At 36.0% G+C, this 24114-nt stretch overlaps 4 protein-coding genes across 5 annotated transcripts; 2 read left to right on the forward strand and 2 right to left on the reverse strand.

The window, feature by feature from the left end:
- Positions 1-3559: 3559 nt before the first annotated feature.
- Positions 3560-12174, forward strand: LOC112524598 (phospholipase D delta-like). The gene is made up of 10 exons (XM_025134498.1): positions 3560-4667; positions 5659-5775; positions 6889-7083; positions 8240-8521; positions 8612-8680; positions 8782-8929; positions 9700-9848; positions 10171-10344; positions 10819-11019; positions 11615-12174. The coding sequence occupies exons 1-10, from the start codon at positions 3753-3755 to the stop codon at positions 11906-11908; spliced, it is 2544 nt and encodes an 847-aa protein (XP_024990266.1). The 5' UTR covers positions 3560-3752; the 3' UTR covers positions 11909-12174.
- A 1127-nt stretch (positions 12175-13301) lies between these two features.
- On the reverse strand, positions 13302-14297 carry LOC112524594 (plastocyanin-like). The gene has a single exon (XM_025134486.1). The coding sequence runs from the start codon at positions 14223-14225 to the stop codon at positions 13719-13721; it is 507 nt and encodes a 168-aa protein (XP_024990254.1). The 5' UTR covers positions 14226-14297; the 3' UTR covers positions 13302-13718.
- Positions 14298-15716: 1419 nt separating this feature from the next.
- Positions 15717-21387, forward strand: LOC112525960 (zinc finger protein VAR3, chloroplastic). 2 transcript variants are annotated; one of them, XR_003070454.1, is made up of 7 exons: positions 15717-16119; positions 17536-17653; positions 17840-18180; positions 19445-19561; positions 19883-19999; positions 20615-20741; positions 20845-20926. XR_003070454.1 is itself a non-coding variant. In XM_025136295.1 (7 exons), exons 1-7 carry the CDS (start codon positions 15743-15745, stop codon positions 21245-21247), a joined length of 1281 nt encoding a protein of 426 aa, XP_024992063.1. In that variant the 5' UTR covers positions 15717-15742; the 3' UTR covers positions 21248-21387. The 2 variants fall into 2 exon arrangements, 1 of the variants encoding a protein (XP_024992063.1); XM_025136295.1 differs by lacking the exon at positions 20615-20741 and adding an exon at positions 21136-21387 and having other exon boundaries at positions 20845-20943.
- A 2108-nt stretch (positions 21388-23495) lies between these two features.
- Positions 23496-23918, reverse strand: LOC112524382 (60S acidic ribosomal protein P0-like). Its single transcript, XM_025134173.1, has one exon. The coding sequence runs from the start codon at positions 23916-23918 to the stop codon at positions 23496-23498; it is 423 nt and encodes a 140-aa protein (XP_024989941.1).
- Positions 23919-24114: the final 196 nt, after the last annotated feature.

Below are 24114 nucleotides of genomic sequence, written 5' to 3' on the forward strand. Positions count from 1 at the left end.
TAGGAAGATGGTTAGGGGTCAATGAAGCCATAGTCCATGGGTAAAAGAATTAAGTCAACTTTGGTTATACATGTCTGATTGGTATATTATGGTATGTAACAGATGTGTAACGCTATTTTTAAATTTAATGAAAAATCTGAATTTAATCTTTACCTGTGCTTTTTGAGCTCCGCACTGAATCACTACCACTTTTATGCCCAATGCATTCTCACTGTCATTCTAACTGCACTATTGTTGCTGTGTCTCTTATAAACAATGGAGACAAACAGCCATGATAACGTGAGAACTGAAACGAAACGAACTTGAACTGCTTGGATGATAACGTGAGAACTGAAACGAAACTGAATCTGGGGTACACTTCGTTCACGAGTTAGAATCACCATGTCTGGGTTTTCAACGGGTCCGCAGACGATGGACGGAAATCAAATAGTATAGTTGGCAAAAGGACATCCCACAAAATGAAAATAAAGATGAAGTTTTGCAAATACTTGAAAGTGTTCTTTTTTCCGAATTTATGTTATGTAGGCAAATCAAAGTACACATGTCATGCCACGTAAGCCAATAAAAAATCATATAATCAGATTAGAAGATTACAAGTTAACCATTGTTATAACGGGATAATTTTTTCAAAAAACGATGCATTAATAAAAAAATATTTTGGTAGTATATTGTTATAATAAGATATTTTTGCAAAGTACATTGCTATATATCTTGTACTTAACCCTATTTTTTTGTTGTTCTTTTACAAACATGACTACTATTTTTGTACACTGTTCACTAAAAGTCAAATACTTTTAAAGAAGGACAGACATATCTATTCCAAACAATCAAGTTTTGACATATGGACAAATCTGATACATCGCATATAATGCTATGGGTATAAATATCAATGCCGAGCTGTTCATTTAAGAGAACTGAACCATTATAAACTGTGTTCATTTCTTTTTTTTAGGATGGCGTAAATATCCTTTTCTGTGGGCTGAAAGAGAGAAATGCACGAGACCAGGAGTGGATCATTTTTGGGCTGTTATTTAATGGGCTGTTAAGTTAAAGCGTCTTGTACCATGTATTGCATTACAATTTACAAATAGTATTAATTTGTGTTAGGTTTACAGGAATGAAAAGGATAGGGGGAAATTTGGAATTCAGATTTAAGGACCATTTACCAAACACTTATTCGGTAAGCACGTATCGGTAAAATTTAACATTATCACTTACTTATCGGGTAAGACTTTAGTCCACCAAAACGACATTGTATGCAACAATTTATCCATTAAGCGCTTACCATGGTAAGATTCGTCGCCATCACTTACCGGGTAAGACTCTCGGTCCTTGTTTCCCTCTTACCGGGTAAGATTCTTGGTTCTTACTATATTCATCCGGTAAGGTGTGTATTCCTATCCATGTATGAAACAATATCATTAATAAGGATATATTATACGTATTCAACATTTTAGAAAGAAGTTACACATGATATGTATTATTTGTTTTAAATTATCTTAACATGTTGCATTATGCTCCGTAGGTTTTAGTGTTATGTATAAAAAATGAGCTTTATATTGTATGGGCTCACTAGTACTTTATTTTGATGCTAATGATACCGTAAGGGAATGCTTGGTATGCAAATGGAGAAGGTTGAATATAACGAAGGAGAGCACACACGAGATAAGAAGCTTTTCTCCTATTTGACGTACCAAATGTGCCCTGAGGGGGATGGGGGACATGTTGAGTCCTCCGAGGTTAGATCGCCCTAATTTGGGTAAGCCGATCTAAACTATACTATAAGAAGCTATGATTGATACCATACTAACAAAACCAATATCAATTAAAAGGAATAATTGTTATTGATGATTACAAGCATGCTTCATGAAATTATATGCATAATGATGTTTCTAAAAGCAATGTGTTTAAGGGCTTTTTGGTAGTTGTTGAATGGTTTAGTGCAGAAAGATTAAGTGGTCAGAATGATTAAAGGCTCTCGTGATATAGTACAAAATGAAATATAATTGTTTGGTAATTATTTACAATGAAATTAGGGTCCTGAATGATTAAGGGAGACCCAATATGTAAAATTATTAAGAAGATTTTAGAACCATTAAGAGTCAGATTTTTTTTTTGCCAAACAAGATTCACCTCTTAATGATTCAGAGACTGTCTTTTAATGAAACTATGAAGAGGTAAACAAATAACCCTTCAATATATGTTTGTTTTTAAATATGCTACTCAATTTTCCTTCCATTTTCTTTCTCTTTTTTGATCAATCTCAAGAAGGGAACATCATTTCCTACTTCGATCAATTTTTAAACAAAAAAAAAACCATCGTACTCCAAGCGGATTAGACGACCCAAATATAACTTACACATCCGTGATATTTTCAATCTTTCTTGGAAAAGTTCAAACTGTATACGAAATCCATTAAGACAACAAATAGATAACGTCCGTACAATAATTGTTCTATACATGGCAAATCTATTATTAGACTTGCTATTTTGAGGTGATGATGTTTTTTTTATAGTGAAATAATATAATGAATATTTATCATGTAACATGTAACCTTTAGAGATTAAACTAATGAGTAAGACTTTAGATCTAATCCAACATGTATTATTTCTTAAAAATCAGATCTGTTTATAAAGAAAACTTAAGGTCTGTTTGGTTTGTAGGATTTGGAATTGGATTCCATTCGGTCCATAAACATTGGATTTAGACTAGATATTTCACGAGATTTCATAGGATCTGTTTGTGACAATATTTTGAAATATGTTATTCGATTTCATTTTAAATCTTACAAACCAAACACATTAAAGATTTTAAATCGAAATTCAAATATTTTAAAACATTTTTTCAAACCAAACACCGCTTAAAATTTGTATGGTTTTCATGAAGATTAAACTTAAAACCAATTGAAACCCCAATTTCATGTCAACCTCTTATTGATATGGAAATTAATGAACACAAGAAGCAAAAAAAAAAGTCTAAAGAATTGATGTATTTGTATTTTGGAGAAAAGATAGCAAGTGCCATTAAAAACCTTAGAAAGTCAAGTGACAGAAGGTCATTAAGAAAAGTCATAAGTTTAATAATACATTTTGAGGGTTGGGTTTACGTGAGACTCGTAAGATCAATTTATATTCATTGATCAACTTTATATGCTAATGACCTAATGGTCTAAAGTTGTACGGTGACAATTTTGTGATTATTGAGAAGTCTCGTGACAATTTTATGATTATAAATGTTCAGATTATAGATCTAATCCAAATATTAAGAATTAGTCTTATGAGTCTCATGAAAAACCCTTGTTCTCACGTGATCCCAAATCTACATTTTAATGTCATATTTTACGAATAAATGTAATATTTAAGTAATAATCAAATAATACTTAGGCAAATGGTACAAAAAGTCATATGTGAACATGTATTTATTCTCTGGGCTGTGGGAACATCCACGTGTATTACAGTTACGAATTTGGTTGCCAAACACAACCACCTCATTCAAACCTTTTTTTCTCTTGCCCCCCACGGCCACACGCCCACACCTTCCTCAATTTGCATTTTGAAGACGCCGCCGTTCGCCGGAGATCCCAACGGCACTACTACAATCACCGTCGTACCGTCCCAGTATCTCCGGCGGTCAATCGGTTCTTCAAGTCAAAACAAACAAACTTTCAGTGCAGTTACTTTAATCAATTATACATAAAACCGATTTTGTTTTTGATACTTTGGAAATAATATTACTAGAGTGGTGCAGCCACGATGCCAAGTGGTACTGATTCAGATTCGATTGTTTATCTTCACGGCGACCTCGATTTAACGATAGTCGAAGCTCGATGTTTGCCAAATATGGATTTGTTAACTGAGCGTGTGCACCGCTGCTTCACGATCTTTGATTGTTGTAAATCACCTTTATTGAAAAAAAGAAGCAAATCGCAGCGCCGTCGTAAGATCATCACCAGTGATCCTTACGTGACAGTCAGCGTTGGGGGAGCCACCGTCGCACGAACGCGCGTGATATCCAACTCTCAAGACCCTGTATGGAACGAGCATTTTATCACGCCGCTGGCGCACCCGGTGTCTCATCTGGAGTTTCAGGTTAAAGACAATGATGTTTTCGGAGCGGATTTGATCGGGATCGTCGTCATCTCTGCCGAGAGGGTAATGTCCGGAGAGTTAATCGACGATTGGTTCCCGATAATTGGTCCGAGTGGTAAACCGCCAAAACCTAACGCGGCATTACGGTTACAGCTCAGATTCATTTCTTGCGATGATCGGAACAAGGGAAATGCACTTGGCATCAATGAGTTATTTGACCTAAAAGATAGTTATTTTCCGGTGAGACACGGGGGAAATGTGACATTGTATCAGGATGCGCACGTCGGGGAAGCGCAGTTACCGGAGATCGAATTGGATGGAGAGTGTAAATTTTACAAGCAGAGAGGGTGTTGGGAAGATATATGTCATGCTATCTTAGAGGCTCATCATTTGGTGTATATCGTTGGGTGGTCGATTTACGATAAGGTGAGGCTGGTTAGAGAGCCTAGCAAACCATTACCAAGTGGTTGGGATTTGACTCTTGGCGAGTTGCTCAAGTACAAATCACAAGAAGGGGTGAGGGTTTTGTTGCTGGTTTGGGATGATAAGACGTCACACAACAAGTTCTTAATCAAAACGGTATGAATTGGTCTTCTTGTATCCTTCTCTGGCATTGGTTTTTAGATCATCTTCATTCATCATTGTTGCTAGTTGTTCATGTGCTTTCGGTCTTACATTTCCTTTAAACATGAATTATGAACAAAATGATAGTAATTATGTGGGCCTCCCCAAAAGGCTTGATGTCTATTCCTATGCATTCCATAATGGGACTATGGGAGTGCTGGTAACCACCTTGGAACATGTCAAGATGGAGTAGATGCTTGCAATATTTTGTTGGATATCAGTATGCTGTATGCCAAAGTATTATATTTTGGTACGTTTGTAGGATGGGATAAAGCATACCCAACAGAAAAGGTTGAGCCTTTATGGGAGGGAAAAAGTATTAATCCTTATAAAGACACTGGAACCATGTTTGCCTTCAATTTTTCTGTCTTTTACGCCTTTTCCTGTTCTGAATTCAGAATTAAATTTATGCATGTATAAACTATGGTGTGTTAAAGTTTTTTTTGAAGTATATAATAATTATATATGGCAAATGCGACAAATAAACTCATACACCCTCCTCACCTTTGATGAGGTTTGAACCTGGAGGTCAAGGGCCCAGATACTGCTAGGCCAAAGGCCCTTTGGTACGTTTAAGTTGTCAGTTTGTCATCTATTGTTTCAAGAACTGGACGGGGAAGAATTTTGAGAGGGATATGGTTTATGTTTACCATAACATTTCTGCAGTTCTACCTAGCGATATTCCAGATTGGTATTTTTACTGGCCACATTATTCCTGATGAATATCATAGTTGCTACCTTCTCAAACATTCAGATTTGATGTTACCTATGACCATTTTTGTGATAACTCAGCTTTTACCTGAACTATCATTTAGGCTCCTTAAAGTGATTTTATTCAAATCCTTTATGATAGCACACACATTTTACTATAATATGTATGTTTACAAGTGTGTAAGGTGTGCCCAGGTGATTTAAATCTTAGTATTTTATATGGTTCTATGTGCAGGAGGGAGTTATGCAAACTCACGATGAAGAGACGCGGAAGTTTTTCAAACACTCCTCTGTCCACTGTGTGCTGTCACCTCGATATGCAAGCAATAAGCTTAGCATTTTCAAGCAACAGGCATGCTTCATACTATGTCCCAGTTGTTAGTTGTTAAGGGCATCTTGTATGTAGATTGCTAAACGCTACCATGCCTGACCTCAAAAGATGTTTAGAAGTTCCAAAACATGTGCACCATGGTTTGGGAACATCATGGAGACTTGAAATTCAATCATATATGTGCAACAACTTCTGGAAAACTTTGGTAGCCTCAGTTAACTCATCCTTTCATTCTGTCAGTAAATAAGATTACTGATTACATTGGACCAAATGAAAGATGGTGCTCCGAAGAGGAAAAAATATGGTGAAACAAAATTTAGACAGCAACAATAATAACCATAGACTATCAACACAGGCATTACATAATAAATTTATTAGCTATGGCCCGATGAGTACCAGCTAACCCATTTGTGTAACTCCTATTACAATCTTTGTTTTTAACATAATTGCAATCTTTATTTTGCATCCTAGTTTTGTGAACAAACTCTTTGATTGTATTTAGAGCAGAACAGGGAAATGTCAATTGTCAAGGACAGAGACAGACAATTTTATAATTTTTTCGAACCACAAGAAGGATGTTTCTCAGATCACTGTTCATATATGAATATTGTGTGGACTAGGTCGTTTTTGTGATATATTGGGAGTTATTCAGTTATGGGAATCAAATAAGCTTCATATATTGCCATCAGAATTGGGTATAGATCAAGTCATCGATGGTCCATTCAACTTCCTGAAGATGAGACTTACAATCATTACACAATTTAGAGTTTACTTGTGTTTGCTTGAAGTTCTATCCATAAATCAGTTCTGCGTCCCTGGATTCTTTCTTTTTTGTGTTGCCCCTATCCTTCTCAATATGGATCCGTGGTCATGGTTATACATGTACAGATTCAATAATGTTAATAGACGATGGTAGATAGAGAGAGAGAGAGAGAGAGGTTATGTGTACTAATTTTATGGAACTTCCTTTAAAAAATAATAGTTGCATCAGTTTGATTCATACTTTTACACTTTAAGAACTTGTAGAGTGAAGAAACTTCTATTTTAAAATTGTTGGATACATGTAAATCTATTAAAATAAACTATACTCTCCATATTACATCTTATATCAGGCAATTTTTATACATGACGTAGGTGGTTGGGACCCTCTACACCCATCATCAGAAATGTGTTATTGTGGATACACAAGCCCATGGAAATAACAGGAAGATATCTGCCTTTCTTGGTGGTTTGGACCTTTGTGACGGACGCTATGACACACCAGAGCATCGTTTATTTCGTGATCTCGACACTGTGTTTGAGAATGATTACCACAATCCAACATTTACGGTAAGTCTATGAATTATTTGATCTAAATTCGTACCTGTTCGGTAACTGAATGGACACAAACTACAATGTTATTTCAAATAGTTGGGAATGAATCTGTGCCAAAATTGTGTATTCGCATTCCCCCCATTCACACTAAAATAAACAGAAGAGAAATAGAAGGAAAGGCAATGCATAGCGCTTGTTTGGAACTTTTGGTTGGAAGTACCTCCGAATGGTAATAAGGTATAGCCAGATAATTTGTGGTAGTATATGCAAAAGGAGAGTAATATCTAGTGGAGAAATATGGCAAATATAGATTCTAACTACAGTAATAAACAAAAATATGTATAAACCAGCCAGTTACCTGATCACTTTTATCATTTTCTATTGTGACTTTACATTGCATGTATTGACATGGCACCCATTTCATGTATTGTACTTGTAGTATCATATTTTGTGGAGTTAACAGTGATCCATGTATTTTGTGGTGCTGGTGATTAAGACACTTGGAGCACCAGAGATGACACATTCAGATAAAAGTTGCTTAAAAAGGGAAATATTGCCTCAGCCGGCCTGAGTGGTTCAATATCAATATAATTTTCAATGTTTATGTGAGCATGCTATTCTTAATTATATGTTTTGATTGATCTGTATGCTAATAGCTTATGAAGTTCACTCTCTGATAAGATTAAAGTAGGGTCCAGTCTTCAAAGTGACAAATCTCATTAAAATCTTCTTGCTGATTGTGGGATCATATTGCCATCAATATATGATCTGTTTTCCAGGAAAACTATCAATATGATAAGGATAGAGAACAGTATCTATCATGTGTTAGTGTCAACTAAAGGCAATAAATTTCACAAAGCAAGTGATTAGTTCAAGTAACCAAACATCTATGGTGTTCTCATAACCAAACATCTCTCTTGCAGAAAGCTTTCCCTCTTCTTTCTCCTTGTATTCGGTGCGTTTTTGTAATAAATTGTTTGCCTTTCAAAAAAAGCCAAACATCTAAGGCATGGACACTGGATTGAACTCTCTATTCATGTAGATGTTAATGCTAATTAAAGTCTGAACTATATGCAACCTGCTAATAGCAAAGTTAACATCTTAGTTCCATTATTTAGCCATCAAGTTTCTGCTTTTGGACCATGTTTCATGCCTTAACTTTCCACAATAGGCAGGTACAAAAGGTCCAAGACAACCATGGCATGATTTACATTGCAAAATTGATGGTCCTGCTGCATATGATGTGCTCAAAAACTTTGAGCAACGGTGGAGAAAAGCCACAAAATGGTCCGAATTTGGAAGGCGTTTCAAAAGAGTATCTCATTGGCATGATGATTCATTAATCAAGATAGAGCGCATTTCCTGGATACTCAGTCCTACGTCAACTATCCCAAATGATGATCCTGCATTGTGGGTTTCTAACGAAGTAGATCCTGAAAACTGGCATGTTCAGGTTCATTACTGTGCGAAACTCACAAAGTAAAGTGTTTGTTTGAGACAGCACTACTAACCTTTTGTTTGTTGAATTTTCTAATATTGGCAGGTTTTTCGCTCAATTGATTCTGGTTCTGTGAAAGGATTTCCTAAGGATGTTCGTCTAGCTGAATCTCAGGTTTGTATTATTTACTGTATAAAGAAGTTACTTTTATTACTTGAAGTTGTTGAAAATGAGTGGTCAAATCCTCACATTATTTTTATTCTCACTTGTTGCAGAATCTAGTCTGTGCAAAAAATCTGGTCATTGATAGAAGCATTCAGAAAGCATATATCCAAGCCATAAGATCCGCTAAGAACTTCATCTATATTGAGAACCAGTATTTCATTGGGTCGTCATATGCATGGCATTCCTATAGAGATGCAGGTTTGAGCACTTTCGAGTCTCGAACTGAAGTTGAATATAGACATACATATTAATTCAGATATCGATTGCTTAATATTACTATCAGAGTAAGAAATCCATAAGAAGAATTTAATAAGGATTATACGGTACCTATACTAGCTTCCCCTTCATATAACAAGTATACAAATCTGTTTAAAAAATAGGTAAAGTGCTCACTCAACTTGTTTTTTCAGATGCATATCTCCTCAAAAAGGTTTATCAGTTACGTACTTATTTTGCCACTATTGTTTCCCTCTAACTTTAATCAATTCATCTAACATAAATCATCAATTTGAGACAAGAGGGCGAGAGTGAGACCAATTTGGCGAAGAGGGTGTTAATCATTTTAGCCGTTAATGATTATGTTAAATAATTTGATAAAGAGGATGTATTTGATATGGTTATGAGAATCAAATAATGTGCTTGATGCAACATCTTTGTTGGGGTTTGCAACTGAATGACATGGAAGAATGGAATTTGGAACAGAGCAAATGAGGTTCTACTACCATGTCTTATTTTATTTAAGAATTTGAATTTTAGTCTCCTTCACTCTTTGCCCCACTGGTATCAGAATGTAGGAGAATTTAGAAAATAAGTTAGAAGATGAATCTCTCCTTAATGTGCATGAAAGTCAATTGTTGCATTACATGGAGTTAAGTTCACAATGACCAATGTCAAGTTTCTACTGCATTCTTTGAGTTTCCTTTCTTCCTATTAAAATTTCCCTAAATGCTTCACTCTTTTTTGAATAGGTGCTGATAATTTAATTCCTGTGGAACTGGCATTGAAGATTGCTAGCAAGATAAGAGCAAATGAGAGATTTTCGGTTTATGTGGTCATTCCAATGTGGCCCGAGGGTGTCCCTAGTTCAGCATCTGCTCAAGAAATTCTGTTTTGGCAGGTTGGTGGCTCTCACCTTCTTTTTTTCATCAACCTTCATAGAAGATTGATGGTGGCAACATTCTATTCAGGGCATAGAAAGTTGTGTGAGCCCAAAATGTAAAACAGTTGAAATGAATAAATTGTATAAGCATCCCAATCATATTCTTCCAATCTTCTTGCCATGCCACCAGTCATAAGTTACAGATAGAGATTGCACAAAATGAGATACAACCCTCATATTTTGCACTTTCCAAACCTCAAAATCTTCGTAGAATGTTCATTTAACAGGATGGAGATGTATGTCAATTTAGTTTACACGTCACCATCTTTGCTTTTTCCAGGCACAAACTATGCAAATGATGTATGAAGTAATTGCTCGAGAGCTGAAGAATTTGAATCTTGAGAATGCACATCCACAAGACTACTTAAATTTCTACTGTCTTGGTAACCGTGAACAATGCGAGGACCAAGTGTCAAATTCAGGCAGCCACAGCTCTTCTAATGGTGGTGGTTCGGTAATGATGCATCCTATGATTTGTCTTCTACTGCCATGTTATATCGGTTACTTTTTCTTGTTAGTCTTTTGGTTACAGGTCTGGATGTATTGATGCCCTTTGAGTAAGAATGCAAGATATCTATTTTTATGGATGGTTTAAGGACTAAATTTGATATTTGCTTTCAGATCTGGACCCTAAGACAATATTATAAAACAAAAATGTGCTTTCTGCAACATACCAAGAGTTTCTGAACTATTAATACTTTACCATAGGTCGAATTCCGAACCTTTTTTTCTCAGAGTATACCCATTACATAAAAATGGATGTAACTTTGGGGCACGGTGGTTGAATCTTTTGGCTATAACATCATGATCCTCTTGCCAGAATTTTGAACTATATAGACTTCACCCTAAAGGCTATATGAATCTAGACATCATTACCAGCTTCTGGAACTTCCTAAAAGTAAAACAAGACTTTTGTTTGCATTTCCAGATTTCGGCTTCTCAAAAGCATGGAAGGTTCATGATTTATGTACATGCTAAAGGGATGATAGTAGACGATGAGTATGTGATATTGGGGTCTGCCAACATTAATCAACGATCTATGGCAGGCTCAAGAGATACGGAGATAGCCATGGGTGCTTATCAGCCCCATCACACATGGGCTCAGAAGAAAAAGCACCCCCGTGGTCAAGTTAGTCTTTCATTCTCATGGGTCGATGTTATTTTTAAATTTCTTTATCATGAGATCTTTTTAGTTAAATCCATATTACTATGACAACAAGAAAAATATAAAACATACACACTTTTATTCTTTTAATTTTGCTCCCTAGAAAATAGGAAATACCCCATAGCTCCGATGAAATTTGTAACACTTCTATTCTTCAAATTTTCATAGTTTACACAACTTGTTTCTAAAAGGAACCATGTGTTGATCTGAATGAGGTTGAGGTTGCAGAAGTTCTAACTTTGATTTTCAAATTTCATCTAATTTTTTGGAAAAGAAATAGTATCTTCAAATGTCTTTTGATTTTGTTGTCAAACAAAAGTCACAACTTTGTTTAAGTTCCAAGAAAATATAATCAGAAGTATTACCAAACAAGGGCGGAGTAGTTTTAGATTAAAAATTTACCAAGTAGGGAAATGTTGCAACTGCACGAGGAAATATCGTATATGTGTTACTGCGCAAGGAAATATCATATATGCCGGATTTTTTTATAAATTTATTTAATTTGCTTATGATTTTTGTTGGTTGAGCTGCTTCGACTAAAATTAAATTTGATTTTCAGGTATATGGATACAGAATGTCACTATGGGCAGAACACATGGGAAAGGTCGAAGACTATTACAAGGAGCCAGAAAGCTTAGCCTGTGTGCAGAACGTAAACAAGCTTGCAGAAGATAACTGGAATAAATTCACAGCTGACGACTACACTCCCTTGCAAGGCCATCTTCTCAAGTATCCAATCAAAGTTGATGCGGATGGAAAAGTAAGCTCTTTGCCCGGGCATGAACATTTCCCCGATGTTGGTGGTAAGGTCCTCGGTTATCCATCCACCCTCCCTAATGCTTTAACTACATAGGTTTCAGTTTCATCCATATTTTGTGAATTTTTGGCTTTTCGTACATATGTACCATTAAAATCTCACATGGATTGATGAAGCATATATGCCGGGGGCGGGGAGGGGGTATGCATGCTTGTTTTTTGTCTGTTAGGTGGTTTATGCACTGAAACCATAAGAGTTGAGGTAAATATGCATGTCAATGATGTTCCTTTTGTAATTGTCAACATGTACATCCTGTTGTTTGAACACATTGTTTCATGAGATCAAAATGGTTGGAAATAAAACTGCTTGGTTTTGTATTTGTGTTTTCCGAGGAATCGTTTTAGATGCCTCGGGTTTTGATTTGTCAATAGCAAAATAACTTCATTTGTGTTGTAGATATCATGCATTACTTTGTTAAATTTACAAAGTTTCAGGTCTTCTGTTTCATGCATTAGTAGAAATGATTCAGAAGATGCAGTTAAAATAGAAAATCACAAATGGCCGACACTGGTACACCAAGACTTCTCAAAGTCATAAGGGGGAAAATAATTGTAAGTTGTGAGAATACGTGGAACCTGAACCCCCAACTCACTCTCCAAAAGAGCCTTTGAGAAAAAAATGGAGGTTCTAACATATATACAGGAGAAATGGTCCAAGTATAGCGGTGTAGGACTCCCAACACACCCCCTTCAAAGAATTCTGGATGGACACAGATTGTTCCAGAGATTAATAGGGGGCTAGCCAGAATGTCGATACAGTGCTAGCCAGAGTGTTGGCTCTGATACCATGTAATCGATAAATTAGAAAACCAATAACAAGTGTGCACCAAGGCTCCTTGACCTTGTAGGATCAAGAAGTATATCTTCTTGCTTGTTGGAGCATCAACTATTGATCTTTCTACTTCAAATATATGTTGGAACAGCGTTGGGTTATTGTGAGAACAACCCTTTTTCGTGGGAAAAATTGAATGTATCCTTATATTATATAAAGGTTTGTCATAAGAACTGTGAAGATACTTTTTTATTGTGTGAAACATTCCGACAATATAATGTAACCTTTCAATACACATTTGAAGTTGATGTGAAAGTTAAAATGTTCACATACTATAATGTAACATTCACACAGTATATAAGTATCTTTACTATGGGCCTTTTACCAACCGCTTACCGGGTAACCGCTTACCAGCAAGATCACCACCATCACTTATCTTATCCTGTAACATTCTCGATCATCAAAACGGATTGTTGGTAAGCGTTTTTTACTCAGTAAGCGCTTTACCGGGTGAGAGTTTTCATCCTAACTTATCAGGTAAGATTCTTGGTCCTTGCAATGTCTCTTACCAGGTAAGATTTGATCTAGGTCCTTGCAATGCTCATCCAGAAGGTAAGTCAAACCCGGTAAGCACTTAACCGATAAGCGTTTGGTAAACTTCCCCTTGTTCTCACTTTCTCATGAAAGTGAAAAACAGTCTGCATTCTCTCTAAATGCGCTATGTTAGAGAGAAATTCACATATCCTCACATTAGTCTTCCCTCCATAAAACAGAATTGTCAGTTCCCAATTGTCAGATCTGCAAGGACTCCCAGTTCCCAATTGTCAATTCGAGTCCCTTCAGGGCCGATAACGAAGGTTTGTCATGCTGTTAACTTGAAGGTCCCATGGGTTAGTCGAGGTGTGTAACTATGGTAGTAGCAGGCAACATGCATGTCGATGTGCGGTATGCATATGAAAGGTACTAGTACAGAACATAAGCATGCAAGTTGGGATAATGATACAAATTGGCATATGATCAAATTCCCTTAAACTCTTCTATAAAAACAAATTTAAGCTTATTTAGAGAGAAGAGTTTAGGTGACTGTGATTTTGCCAACCATACCAGCTCCTGCATGTGGGGAGCAGTAGAAACTATAAGTTCCTTTCTCAGTCAAAGTGACTGTGTATGTGTCTCCTGGTCCATTCAGCAAATCCTCATCACCCATCGATATTTTCGAAGCATCAACACCCGCCGGAATTGCATCCTCATCAAAGATCACGTTATGTGGGAACGCTTTATTGTTCTTGAAAACGATCTTCTCCCCGGAGGCCACAGTCAGATTCGATGGAACAAAGTTCAAGCCACCATCTTCGTCGCCCAGCAGGATCTCGGCAGCCAACGCATTGCTAGCGAGCAAGAGACTGGTGGCAATTGCAACGGTTGCAATGCCGGCTTCTCTAAGTGATGATTTTATAGAAAGCTTGGGGGTGGCGGCGATGGCCTTGACGGTGGAGGTACCGACCCTTGAAGAGGTGGCTGCGGTGGATTTAAGACCGGTGAAGGTGGGGATGACGACGGCAGAAGTTGTTGCAGTGGCCATTTGTGGTGTTTTCGGAGTTGGAAGGAGAAGATGAGAGAAGGTGAGAGGGAGTCTGATAAGTTGGTAGATAAGTTGATATGAGTTGGCTTATGTGGATTGATTCTAGTGGTGGAGATGGATCAATGTTATCCGTTGACGTGGCAGTGTCCTCTGAGTTACAATCAAAATGAATGCACTACAAATTGAAAAGTTTCACATGTATGCTCAAATATATTTTGGTATGTCTCTAAGTTGAAGATGCACCAAAAGCCCTCAACTCATTGAACTCCATTTTTAGCCGGATAATAAAGGAGTTGTTTGACGGTTGCTGAATGATTTGTTGTAAAATGATTAAGTGGTTAGAATGACTAAATGGTTCATGGGTTGATCCAAATTGGGATTAAACATTTTTTTGAATCTTTTTTAAATCCGTGTTTGTCTTGATCACGATCCACTCATCTAGATCGTTGATGAACGTAGTCTAAAGAAAGTAAGCTTTTTGAGTTGGTTTTGAAGAGAAAAATGGATAATAAATACTTTAATAATATTTTTGTATTTGTTTAATTGCATGACCGAGTAAACTATTAATCAAATAAACATCTATGTTTTATGATCTCACTAATTGAATTTAGTCTTGTCTATTAAATATGTAATCGTTGCAATTTTGTTCATAAAAAATTGAGAAAATTGTACCAAAATATAACCAATTTTCACATGATTCTTATTTTGGGGAACAAACTTTCAAAATTATCATTTAGGGTTTCTATAAAACTTTTTGTTTATTTAAGGGTCTGGTTGATCTGTTAATACTGACATCATCCAGATCTTTTGTCAACTAATATATTCCATGTTATATTAATTTTTTATTATAAAACTAATATTCCACGTCATATTTAAAATTGCAAAATAATTATAGAAAAATAACTAAAATTTGTTTTTTTTCCAAAAATTATTGTAATAAAATATATTTTTTATTCCAAATCTCGTTTTAAAAAAAATTCAAATATCAAATTGAATTTTTTTTTTCAAAAATGGACTTTTTTACTCACAATTTGATATCTTAATTTAAAAAAAAAACAATATGGAATGAAAATTAGATTTTATTACAATAATTTTTGAAAAAAAATGAATTTTTGTTATTTTTCTATAATTATTTTGTAATTTTAAATATGACGTAGAATATTAATTTTAAAATAAAAAATTAATATGACGTAGAATATCTTAATTGGTAAAAGATCTAGATGATGTCAGCATTAACAGGTTAACAAATCAACCAGACCATTGAATAAATAAAAAATCTGATAGAGACCTCTAAATGATAATTTTAAAAATTGATTTCCTAAAACAAAAATCAATTAAAAGTTGGTTATGTTTTGATGCAATTTTCCTTTAAAAAATAAAAAAAGTCTAGGCAATTAAGATTTTATTTTTTTGGAAGCTATAGTTATATCCAACCTAAAACCCTTATCGTCGACCATTAAATCCTCAAAAAGGGCGAAAAACCCTGAGCCCCGTCCCAGGGCCTTCTTCTCCTAAAAATGGCAGCAGCTGCAACAAGATTCTTCACTCTGTTCGAAACCACCGCCACCGCCACCGCCACCGCCACCGCTACAAATCTCTATCCGTTCCGTGCAATTCGATTTCCCACTAAACTCTTCTCTTCTCCAACCATACGTTTCCGCTGCTACTCGTCTTCTGCTGCTTCCTTGATAGATAATGATACTACAACCCTCGCTGCCGTTGGTGAAACATCGGAACAACATCCATGGCCCGAGTGGGTGACTTTCGTTGACCGTTTGAAGGCAAAAGGTTACCTTCATCAAGAAGGTGGAAGTGATGTTGCTGTCTACAAAGATATGAGCATTTTGAAGGAAGCTTGCCTCAGTTTTGGTCGTGATCGCTTCGACCTATTTAAGTAAGGAATCATTTTTGTTTTTGGTTTTATCGTCATCTGTTAAAAGAAATTGTTAAGAGATGAAGCTCAATGCATTATGATACATAAAAGCCAAACAACCTAAAAATGACATAGTTGAGGTTAAAATATTTGGGGAAAGAAATGTATTACTAGCCAAACTACTGGGGTGAGGTCCAGTATGGACCTATCTTACTGCTGTATTGATTGATAAATAGCTGCAATCAATGGTTTTCATGGGCAACTCTCGGGGTGCTTGATATAGATCAAAGAGAGTGCTTGATATAGAATAAGAACAAGGTGGTTGAAGTGACACTAAGTTTCATGAGAATCATGGGATCCATTTTTTTTTTTTTTTTGAGTTGAAAGGTAAGTTCCATCAGGCAGCAGTGTGGCATTTTATGATTCACTGGCCAGAATGCTGGGCCACATCAAGACCTCATCTACAAAAAGATAAATGCAGCGTAACTGCAAATTTTGTTTGGATAAGGATAGAGGGTCAGTGAGCCGTTAGATGGGTTACCAGAGTCCTACTATAGACTAGGGGTTGTTTAGTTTTTCTTCCTTTGCGATGTTTCCTTGTACCTATTTTTGTTTTCCGGTGTTGCTTACTTTTATTTAGCCTTTGTTCTTCTTCTCAAAAACCAGCATATCTTCTTTTGTGGTATCAAGAACTTCACTTTCAAATCCTCTTTTAAACTCTTGAAACTTTTGGCAATCTTTTTTTTGTCACACTTTACGCAAGCCGTAAGTCTTCACGAAAACAACCGGTCTACCATTTGGGGCGATGACATGTGTGTGCACATCACACCTTTAGACCCCACCTGCAGATGGGATTTAGGGCTCGTTTGGTGTGGTTGGATGAAGGATATGATTTCAAATTAATGTATTCTTTTAATTCTTTTAAATTTAAGAAACAGTTTAATGAATTAAAGAATTTTTAGGGCTTAATGAATATTTCCATCAGCACCTAACAATGCAACCATGTTTTTTTGAATATACAATATTTGGCCCATTGCTGACTAATGGTAGTTAATAGTTATCACTTATCACTGAAAATGGCCACGCTTACCAAACAAATACTTTAAGGCGGTTGTCTCCTGTCACCTAAAAAGCCTGTTGGGAGCTAAATAATTAACTTAATATGTTGAAATATTTGTGTGGTTTAGGTTGTTTGAAACTTGAAGCTTATGTTACTTTCTTCAGTATTACAAATAACTTCTTAAATTTCTTTTGCTGAAGGAGGTGGCTGAAATTCAGAATTTCAATTTGAAAGATCTAATATGCTAGGTCCACTAGCGTGCTGTGTGTCTTGGTGTCCAGGCTAATGAAATGCTTTCTGTTAACTTTTCTTGTTAAACTACACTGGCTGTGTCTTTGAGAATGTTGAACTTGCTAATCTATTCGAGTGCATTGCAGATCACTATCTATGCAAGATATTCAAACTCTTATAGAGAAGGGTTGTCCTAATATTAACCGGAAGACTGTTAATTCAGGGAAACGGTTGAGAGCACATCTACAACTTGATGAAGGAGATGTAAGTTATTTTTCCATCAACACGCTGGTAAACTATTTAGTGTATTCAATAGAAAGGAAGAATATGATACATATGATGGTTTTGTTGTTTGGACCTTATTAGTTTATGCAAATAAAAACTTTGTTTCCCTTTAAATAATATCATTTTTTTGTGATAAATCTTGCTTGGTCTACATTTTGAGCACAGGTATGTGGTGTTTGCGTCCTACGAGGATCATGTGATAGGGCCTATGTGATACTAAAAGACATTGAATCAGCTGCTCGCACTGTAGATATTGTACGCATCTTGTTAAACTATGCACTTGATCCAGTTGTTGATTCCGACAAGAAGCCTTCTGGGGCAGAACTTGTTGAAGCATCTGCCAGGAAATTGCTTTCGGAGTTGACTGAGCTTAGTGACACAACCATTGATCCTGAACTGCAAAAACCAGCTGCAACAGTTGCTCGGAAGGCGAAATCTGTTGACTTCATGGAACGTGATCCGTCTCAGAACATTGAAATGAAGAGAGGGGATTGGATGTGTCCCAGGTGAGTATATGAAAATGTTTTTTTTATATTGATCTACCTTCCGAAATAAACACTTGCAGTTGCCCTTCCACTAAATTTCCTGGTCTGTGCTTGTGTGGTTTGACTTGCAATCTTAAGTTTTATTTTTGTGTGTGTCTACATTAAGATGATAGTTTGGTGAAGAGATGGAAGAAATGAAAATAGGACCACCTAATTAGATTCGTAGACCAAAATACCCCCCCCCCCTATATTTATAGAAAAACTTTACCTTGCACCTTGGTAAATAAATAACCATTTAAAAACAGAGAAAACAAGCACTAAAAATGGTTTCCCTTATCAGTTTCTCTAATGCTTCTGCTAGGTGTCACTATACGTGGTGGTTATGTGCATTTTTTCTATATAATATGAGGTTCCCAGAAATAGAACAAATTAGTGTTAGAAGTGCAGAGAAATCATACTAATTTTTAAAATTGGAAAGTATCAGGTTTAGTCATCTACAATTGAAAGTGAACTATTTTCTTATCAGAGTACTAATATGTTGAGGAATGAACTTTCATGGTTTTTCACTTCCATACTACAAACAAAGATCAATCAATTGCATACTTGAATGCTTACAATCATATCAATTACATTCTTATAATCAATCAGATGTGGTCTCACAGATCTAATTACTCTTAATGCTTGATTGTCCACTTAATTCACAAACAATGGCCTTCTTTCCATTTATTGAATCATTTAACCATCTTAATTTAATATATATTTGTTAATTTAGTGACAAATGGATGAAAATGATGTAATATATGATTGTGAGAATATAGGTATATTTGGTGATGAACTTTTTTTTAGAGAGATGCAATTAGAAAAACATGAAAGTTCATCGACCATTTTTTCCATTTTGCCTTTGCAAATTGCAAAGTTACAGTAACCTCTGAAAGAAGGGGTTAGTTTGTATTATAAATTCAACTAATCAATCAAAAAGATCATAAAATGTCCCCAAAATTTGAGAGACCACCAGGGCCTTAGGTTTGGAGAACTTTATTTTGTGCAGGGGGTAAATGATGGGTAGCCAATGCATAGATTTCAGCATTAGCCACTTAACTGATTAATAAAATTGTTGTACCATATGAAAAGGTGTGCTTTACAGCATGCAAATTTAGTGCTTGCTAGTGAGAATTTTGTGCAATTCACTGATCACATTTGAGATAAATTCTTTTATTGTTTGCTGGGTAACTTCTATTGTTCATACTGGTTCTAAACTGATGCATTCTTCCACAAATTCTTTTAGGTGCAATTTCATGAATTTTTCTAGGAATAAAACGTGCCGTGAATGCAACGAAGGTGGTCCCCTAAAAGCTGGTATTGACGACGTTGAAATGAAGAAAGGAGATTGGATCTGTCCTCAGTAAGTTGTGAATTATAACTGCTTTTATGGGGGTTTATTGTTATAAACCTCTCAGGTAAAGCCTAAGGGAAAACGTGTTGGGAATATCAATTTTTATTGTGACGCAGTCCTGAAGTCGAGAGAACTACCAGTGTAGTTCTTGCAAATTCCCACCTGAGCTATGCTCAAAAAATAAAAGAAAGATGAGAAAATCAACTTCAATTGTAATTAATTAAAACCAAAGGATGATAGGTTAAAAATAGGTACTGAGAAACAAAATACTAAATATGGATTTTTCTACCTCACTATCTCCAACAAAATGCTGCTTCAATTTTATTGCAGGTGCAGTTTTATGAATTTCTCCAGAAACATTCGCTGCATGAAATGCAAAACTGACGGGCCTAAGAGGGTTGGAGTTACTGATGTCGAAATGAAGAAAGGGGACTGGAATTGCCCACAGTAAGAATGACACCTCTCTTTCTATACATATATATGATCACTCCCCCTTGGATTTTTATAATAAAAATGAAAATACTTCAGAGTCTGATGAAAGATTGAAACAGTAAATTCTTTTGCTTAGAATGTTGTAGTAATTGGGTTAGAAGTCTGAGTGGGATATAATAGGTATGTTTGGTTTGGTTTATAAAGGATGGGGTATATACTAATCTTTTGAATTGGGGTGAATTAACTTTTTAACTGTATTGCTGGATGGTGTAATCAATTAATTCTCGTCTAACTTGATTAATTCTTCTTAATCGTGCCTGATGTTTTTGACTTAATTTAGTGACTAGTTGCTCGTTAGAGGTGGGTGGGTGTCTAATGTATAGACAGCCAATTAAGTGGCCTTATATGGAATTCCTGTTAGTTTACCACCTGTTGAGTGTTGACCAATAATATGTGCTTAACCGATAAGAAGGGATGCTGTTTAGCAACTCACTCTGACCCACAAATATTTTGCCTGAGGTGCTAACCAGACACCGTGGTAAACAATTCAGTTTCAGTCAACGTTTACCAGACCGTACGCTTTATGCATGTTGCACTCTTACTCAGTTAGCGGTTACCTAATTTGTGTAGGTAAACGGCCCCTTAGTTGTTCAAAAAGGGTACTTCACACATATGAGTACCAGTCAACTGACTTTTAGGGAAGTATGTCTCTGCATCATCACATCATCAATGTGGTTTATCTCGGATAAAAAACCAAGTAACTCTGTGCCATTTGAAAAGGATGTCCATTCAAATTGAAATGTGACACCGTTATTATATACACTTACTAATTTGTGAACTTTGGGCTTCTTTTTCTTTAGGTGCCAATTTATGAATTTTGCCAGCAACACAAAATGTTTACGATGCCGAGAGCAACGTCCCAAGAGGCAGCTAAATCCTGGAGAGTGGGAGTGCCCCTCGTGAGTCTCTCTCTTAAACTACTTGAAAGCAGTCGTTACAACGAACTTTTGAAATTTGCTGAAAATAACTTAAAAGAAACTCATCACGCCCCCTTTCGCCATACCATTTAGTGTAAATTCAAGTGGGTTTGGTTTATCCGCCCCCTCCTCCCAAACCTAGGCCGCAGTCTAATAATGCATTTGGGATTGAAGGTGTGATTTCTTCAACTATACTGGAAATGTTGCTTGCCGAAAGTGCAATTGTGAGAGGCCGAAAGATGCAGAAGCCAGATATCAAGAGCAGATATGGAGGAAGCCGTCCTAAAACCAAAAAAGGGATCATTTGAGTGAGGTGCTGCTTTTTTAATTAATCATAAAGTTTTTAACCTTTATGATCATATCATTGTGTTATGGATTTTATTGTTGCATTCTTTCTCTCTTTTGAATTTAATTTATTTTTTGTCAGATAGCATATAATTCATTTTTTTAATTAACCTAGATATTCAACCGGCTATGCGAGCCGACTAATCTCAGGACGACCACCTGCTTTGGGATTAGTCGGCTCACATAACGGGTTAGATATCCAGGTTAAGCAAAAAAAAAAAAATTAAAATTAACCTTTTCAAGTTAAAAATAACCCAAGACACCACCTAAAGGAATGATTTTTTGATTTCTACGATTACTATCATTTTCTTTTTCAAATTTCGGATTTGTAGATATGGAGTTCTAAAATGACAATTTGTTGGTGTGGTTGGATGGTAGATATTTACCATTATCATATCAGATAAACCAATCTTTCCTACCTTTCACTTTCAATATAGGGCAATGAGATGGACGACTTATATACCATAGAAAACAATAAAGTGGCGTTTGGTTTGCAAAATGTTTTGGATGGATTGTCTGTTAAAAGAATTTGACTTTGAAGGAATTGAGGTGAAATGTTGTTGGACTTGACCACCTGTTTGGTTGGCAGACATCAGAATGGAATTTGTTAAGGAATTGAAAACTGATTGTTTGGTTTATAGAATGTAGCTTTGGAATTGGAATGAAATATTGGTAAATGATCAAAATCTCTCTTTGGAGAATTTTAAATTTTTAAAACTAAAATACTTTAATAAAATAATTATTTAATATGTAAAACAATGTAATATATACACACAACTTAAATATAACCATAAGCCAAACGACGATATTAAATCAACGGCGGTTAGCGGTGGTTCAGATCGGTGGTGACTCGTAGTGGTTCAGATCAGTGGTGGTCGTCAGTGTCTGTTGGTTATTTGGATCGGTGGTAGTTACCGGAGGTCGGCAGTGGTTTAGATCGGTGATGGTCAGCGGCAGTCAACGGTGATTCAGATTGGCGGTGCTTCAGATGGTAGTGGTCGGCGGTGATTCAGATCGGCGATGGTCAATGGTGGTCATATTGGGTTTTATGAGATTTGGATATATTGGGTTAAGGACATATTTGGTATTATGAAAATAGAGGATTTCATTCTACCAAAATATAATGTAGTTGCTAAGGAATGTTAATTTTTTTTTATTTGTGAAATATATATGATTTTGAAGATTTCTTTCGTAAAAAATGAGCCAAACGATAAAATGAAATTTGGTCAATAGAATTCAACATTTCAATTCCACCAGATTTCTTTAGAATTTAAGAACCAAAAGACTACCAAAACACTCCCTTGGTGTGCGCAATTATTGTATGGGCTTGTTATTTGCTCACTTAAATGAAAGCTTTGACCGCTATACTGCGATATTAGAAAATAAAAAGGAACATCAAAAGAAAAAACCACAGTTTCTTGAAATCAACCAAAACTCAAATTCCAATTAGAATCAACCAAAAAAAACTCTAAAAATCAACCAAAAAACTTAAAAAAATTCTCAAAATCAATCAAGGAACTTAAAAAAAAGTTCAACGAACGGAATTTGACTAAAAACACATCGTACAACTTTACAGGCTTTGGATTCACTTTAACGGTACACCTTTTGACAAAAATATTGGGTCAACCACTGCTTCGATTAAACCACTTCCACACTTGGGGTTAAAAGAGCGCCTTAACACCTAAGACCAACTTCAATTTACCAAACCAGGTTTGTGTATTGATTGTGGACTCGTACAAGGATGTTGAATAGATGGTTGATGTATCAGACTCGACCCTTACTTTCTTAGCATGCATTCCCATCCATGTCGCAGCTGATTCGGTAAGCTACGTGTGTTCGGTCCACAAAGAACTGCCTTTGTGACATGGTGGCAGAAATATCTTGCTAATTTGAAACCAGATAAAAAAATTCAAAAAATAATACATTAACCTTTGTGACAGATTAAAAATTATAAATTTCTCGTTTTTAATTATTTAATATAAATTTTTACTATAATTTAAACATTTTATTATTAAATTTAAAATAAAACCCTAAATTCACAGCATTATCGTAGTTGCACTTAAACACATAAATTTCATATTGTTGATAGATTGGATTCAGAACAACCCAATTAGATTATCAATTAAGGATAATTTTATCCCTCACCTCGAATCGGATGAATCCTCGATCTGAAAATTCGCTTAAGATTTTCAAACATTACTTGATTTGCTCACTAAATCTAAATGGGAACTCAGGAGCCATTGCCAATGAGAACAGATTCCAATATCCATCGATGAACACAACAATGGTTGCAGATTGTATCCAGCAACAGCTTCACTGACTTCGTTGGGATCGCCTGCACTAAAAACCAACCCAACTTTCCCCACAATATGAGAAATCAGGCCCAGGAAAGCTGTGTTTCCGGTCGCCGGAGCATGAATGGCGATTGAGCGTCTCATCAAGGTATTCTTACCCATCACAACCTCCGAGACGCCTCTCAATCCTTGCCTTATAACTTGAATCTGGTTGGCACGCAGATTATCGGCTCCGACGATGACAATTTGCGTGTGGTCTTTGAGGTGGTTGCGCAGCTTTTGGTGATAGATTGCCTTCCTCACCGCCTTGGAAGCCATCGGAACACCGAGAACATCTACATCAGAGGTTGGGGATAGGGTTCTTGTTTTGATTCAGCAGGCCAGGCTCCCAGCCTATTTGTTTGGTGGCCCAAAACATGGTAAAGCCCATAATCAACTTTATAAATTACAGTTTGAATTTTGTATCTAAATTCAAAAATGAAATGGTAAATATGAAACTTAGAGTTGTTTATTA

Source organism: Cynara cardunculus, assembly GCF_001531365.2.
Source record: "Cynara cardunculus var. scolymus isolate 2C chromosome LG 13, CcrdV1, whole genome shotgun sequence".
Lineage (NCBI taxonomy): Eukaryota > Viridiplantae > Streptophyta > Magnoliopsida > Asterales > Asteraceae > Cynara > Cynara cardunculus.

What these genes read in the sequence shown, in the direction of transcription:
- LOC112524598 (XM_025134498.1), top strand. Translation starts at nt 3,753, where the DNA reads ATGCCAAGTGGTACTGATTCAGATTCGATTGTTTATCTTCACGGCGAC. An exon ending in ACAAGTTCTTAATCAAAACG is followed by an intron (nt 4,668 to 5,658) that starts GTATGAATTGGT and finishes TTCTATGTGCAG; the next exon opens with GAGGGAGTTATGCAAACTCA. An exon ending in CTGAAAACTGGCATGTTCAG is followed by an intron (nt 8,522 to 8,611) that starts GTTCATTACTGT and finishes TAATATTGGCAG; the next exon opens with GTTTTTCGCTCAATTGATTC.
- LOC112524382 (XM_025134173.1), bottom strand. Translation starts at nt 23,918, where the DNA reads ATGGCTTCCAAGGCGGTGAGGAAGGCAATCTATCACCAAAAGCTGCGC.
- LOC112525960 (XM_025136295.1), top strand. Translation starts at nt 15,743, where the DNA reads ATGGCAGCAGCTGCAACAAGATTCTTCACTCTGTTCGAAACCACCGCC. An exon ending in GGGGATTGGATGTGTCCCAG is followed by an intron (nt 18,181 to 19,444) that starts GTGAGTATATGA and finishes AAATTCTTTTAG; the next exon opens with GTGCAATTTCATGAATTTTT. An exon ending in GGGGACTGGAATTGCCCACA is followed by an intron (nt 20,000 to 20,844) that starts GTAAGAATGACA and finishes CTTTTTCTTTAG; the next exon opens with GTGCCAATTTATGAATTTTG.
- LOC112524594 (XM_025134486.1), bottom strand. Translation starts at nt 14,225, where the DNA reads ATGGCCACTGCAACAACTTCTGCCGTCGTCATCCCCACCTTCACCGGT.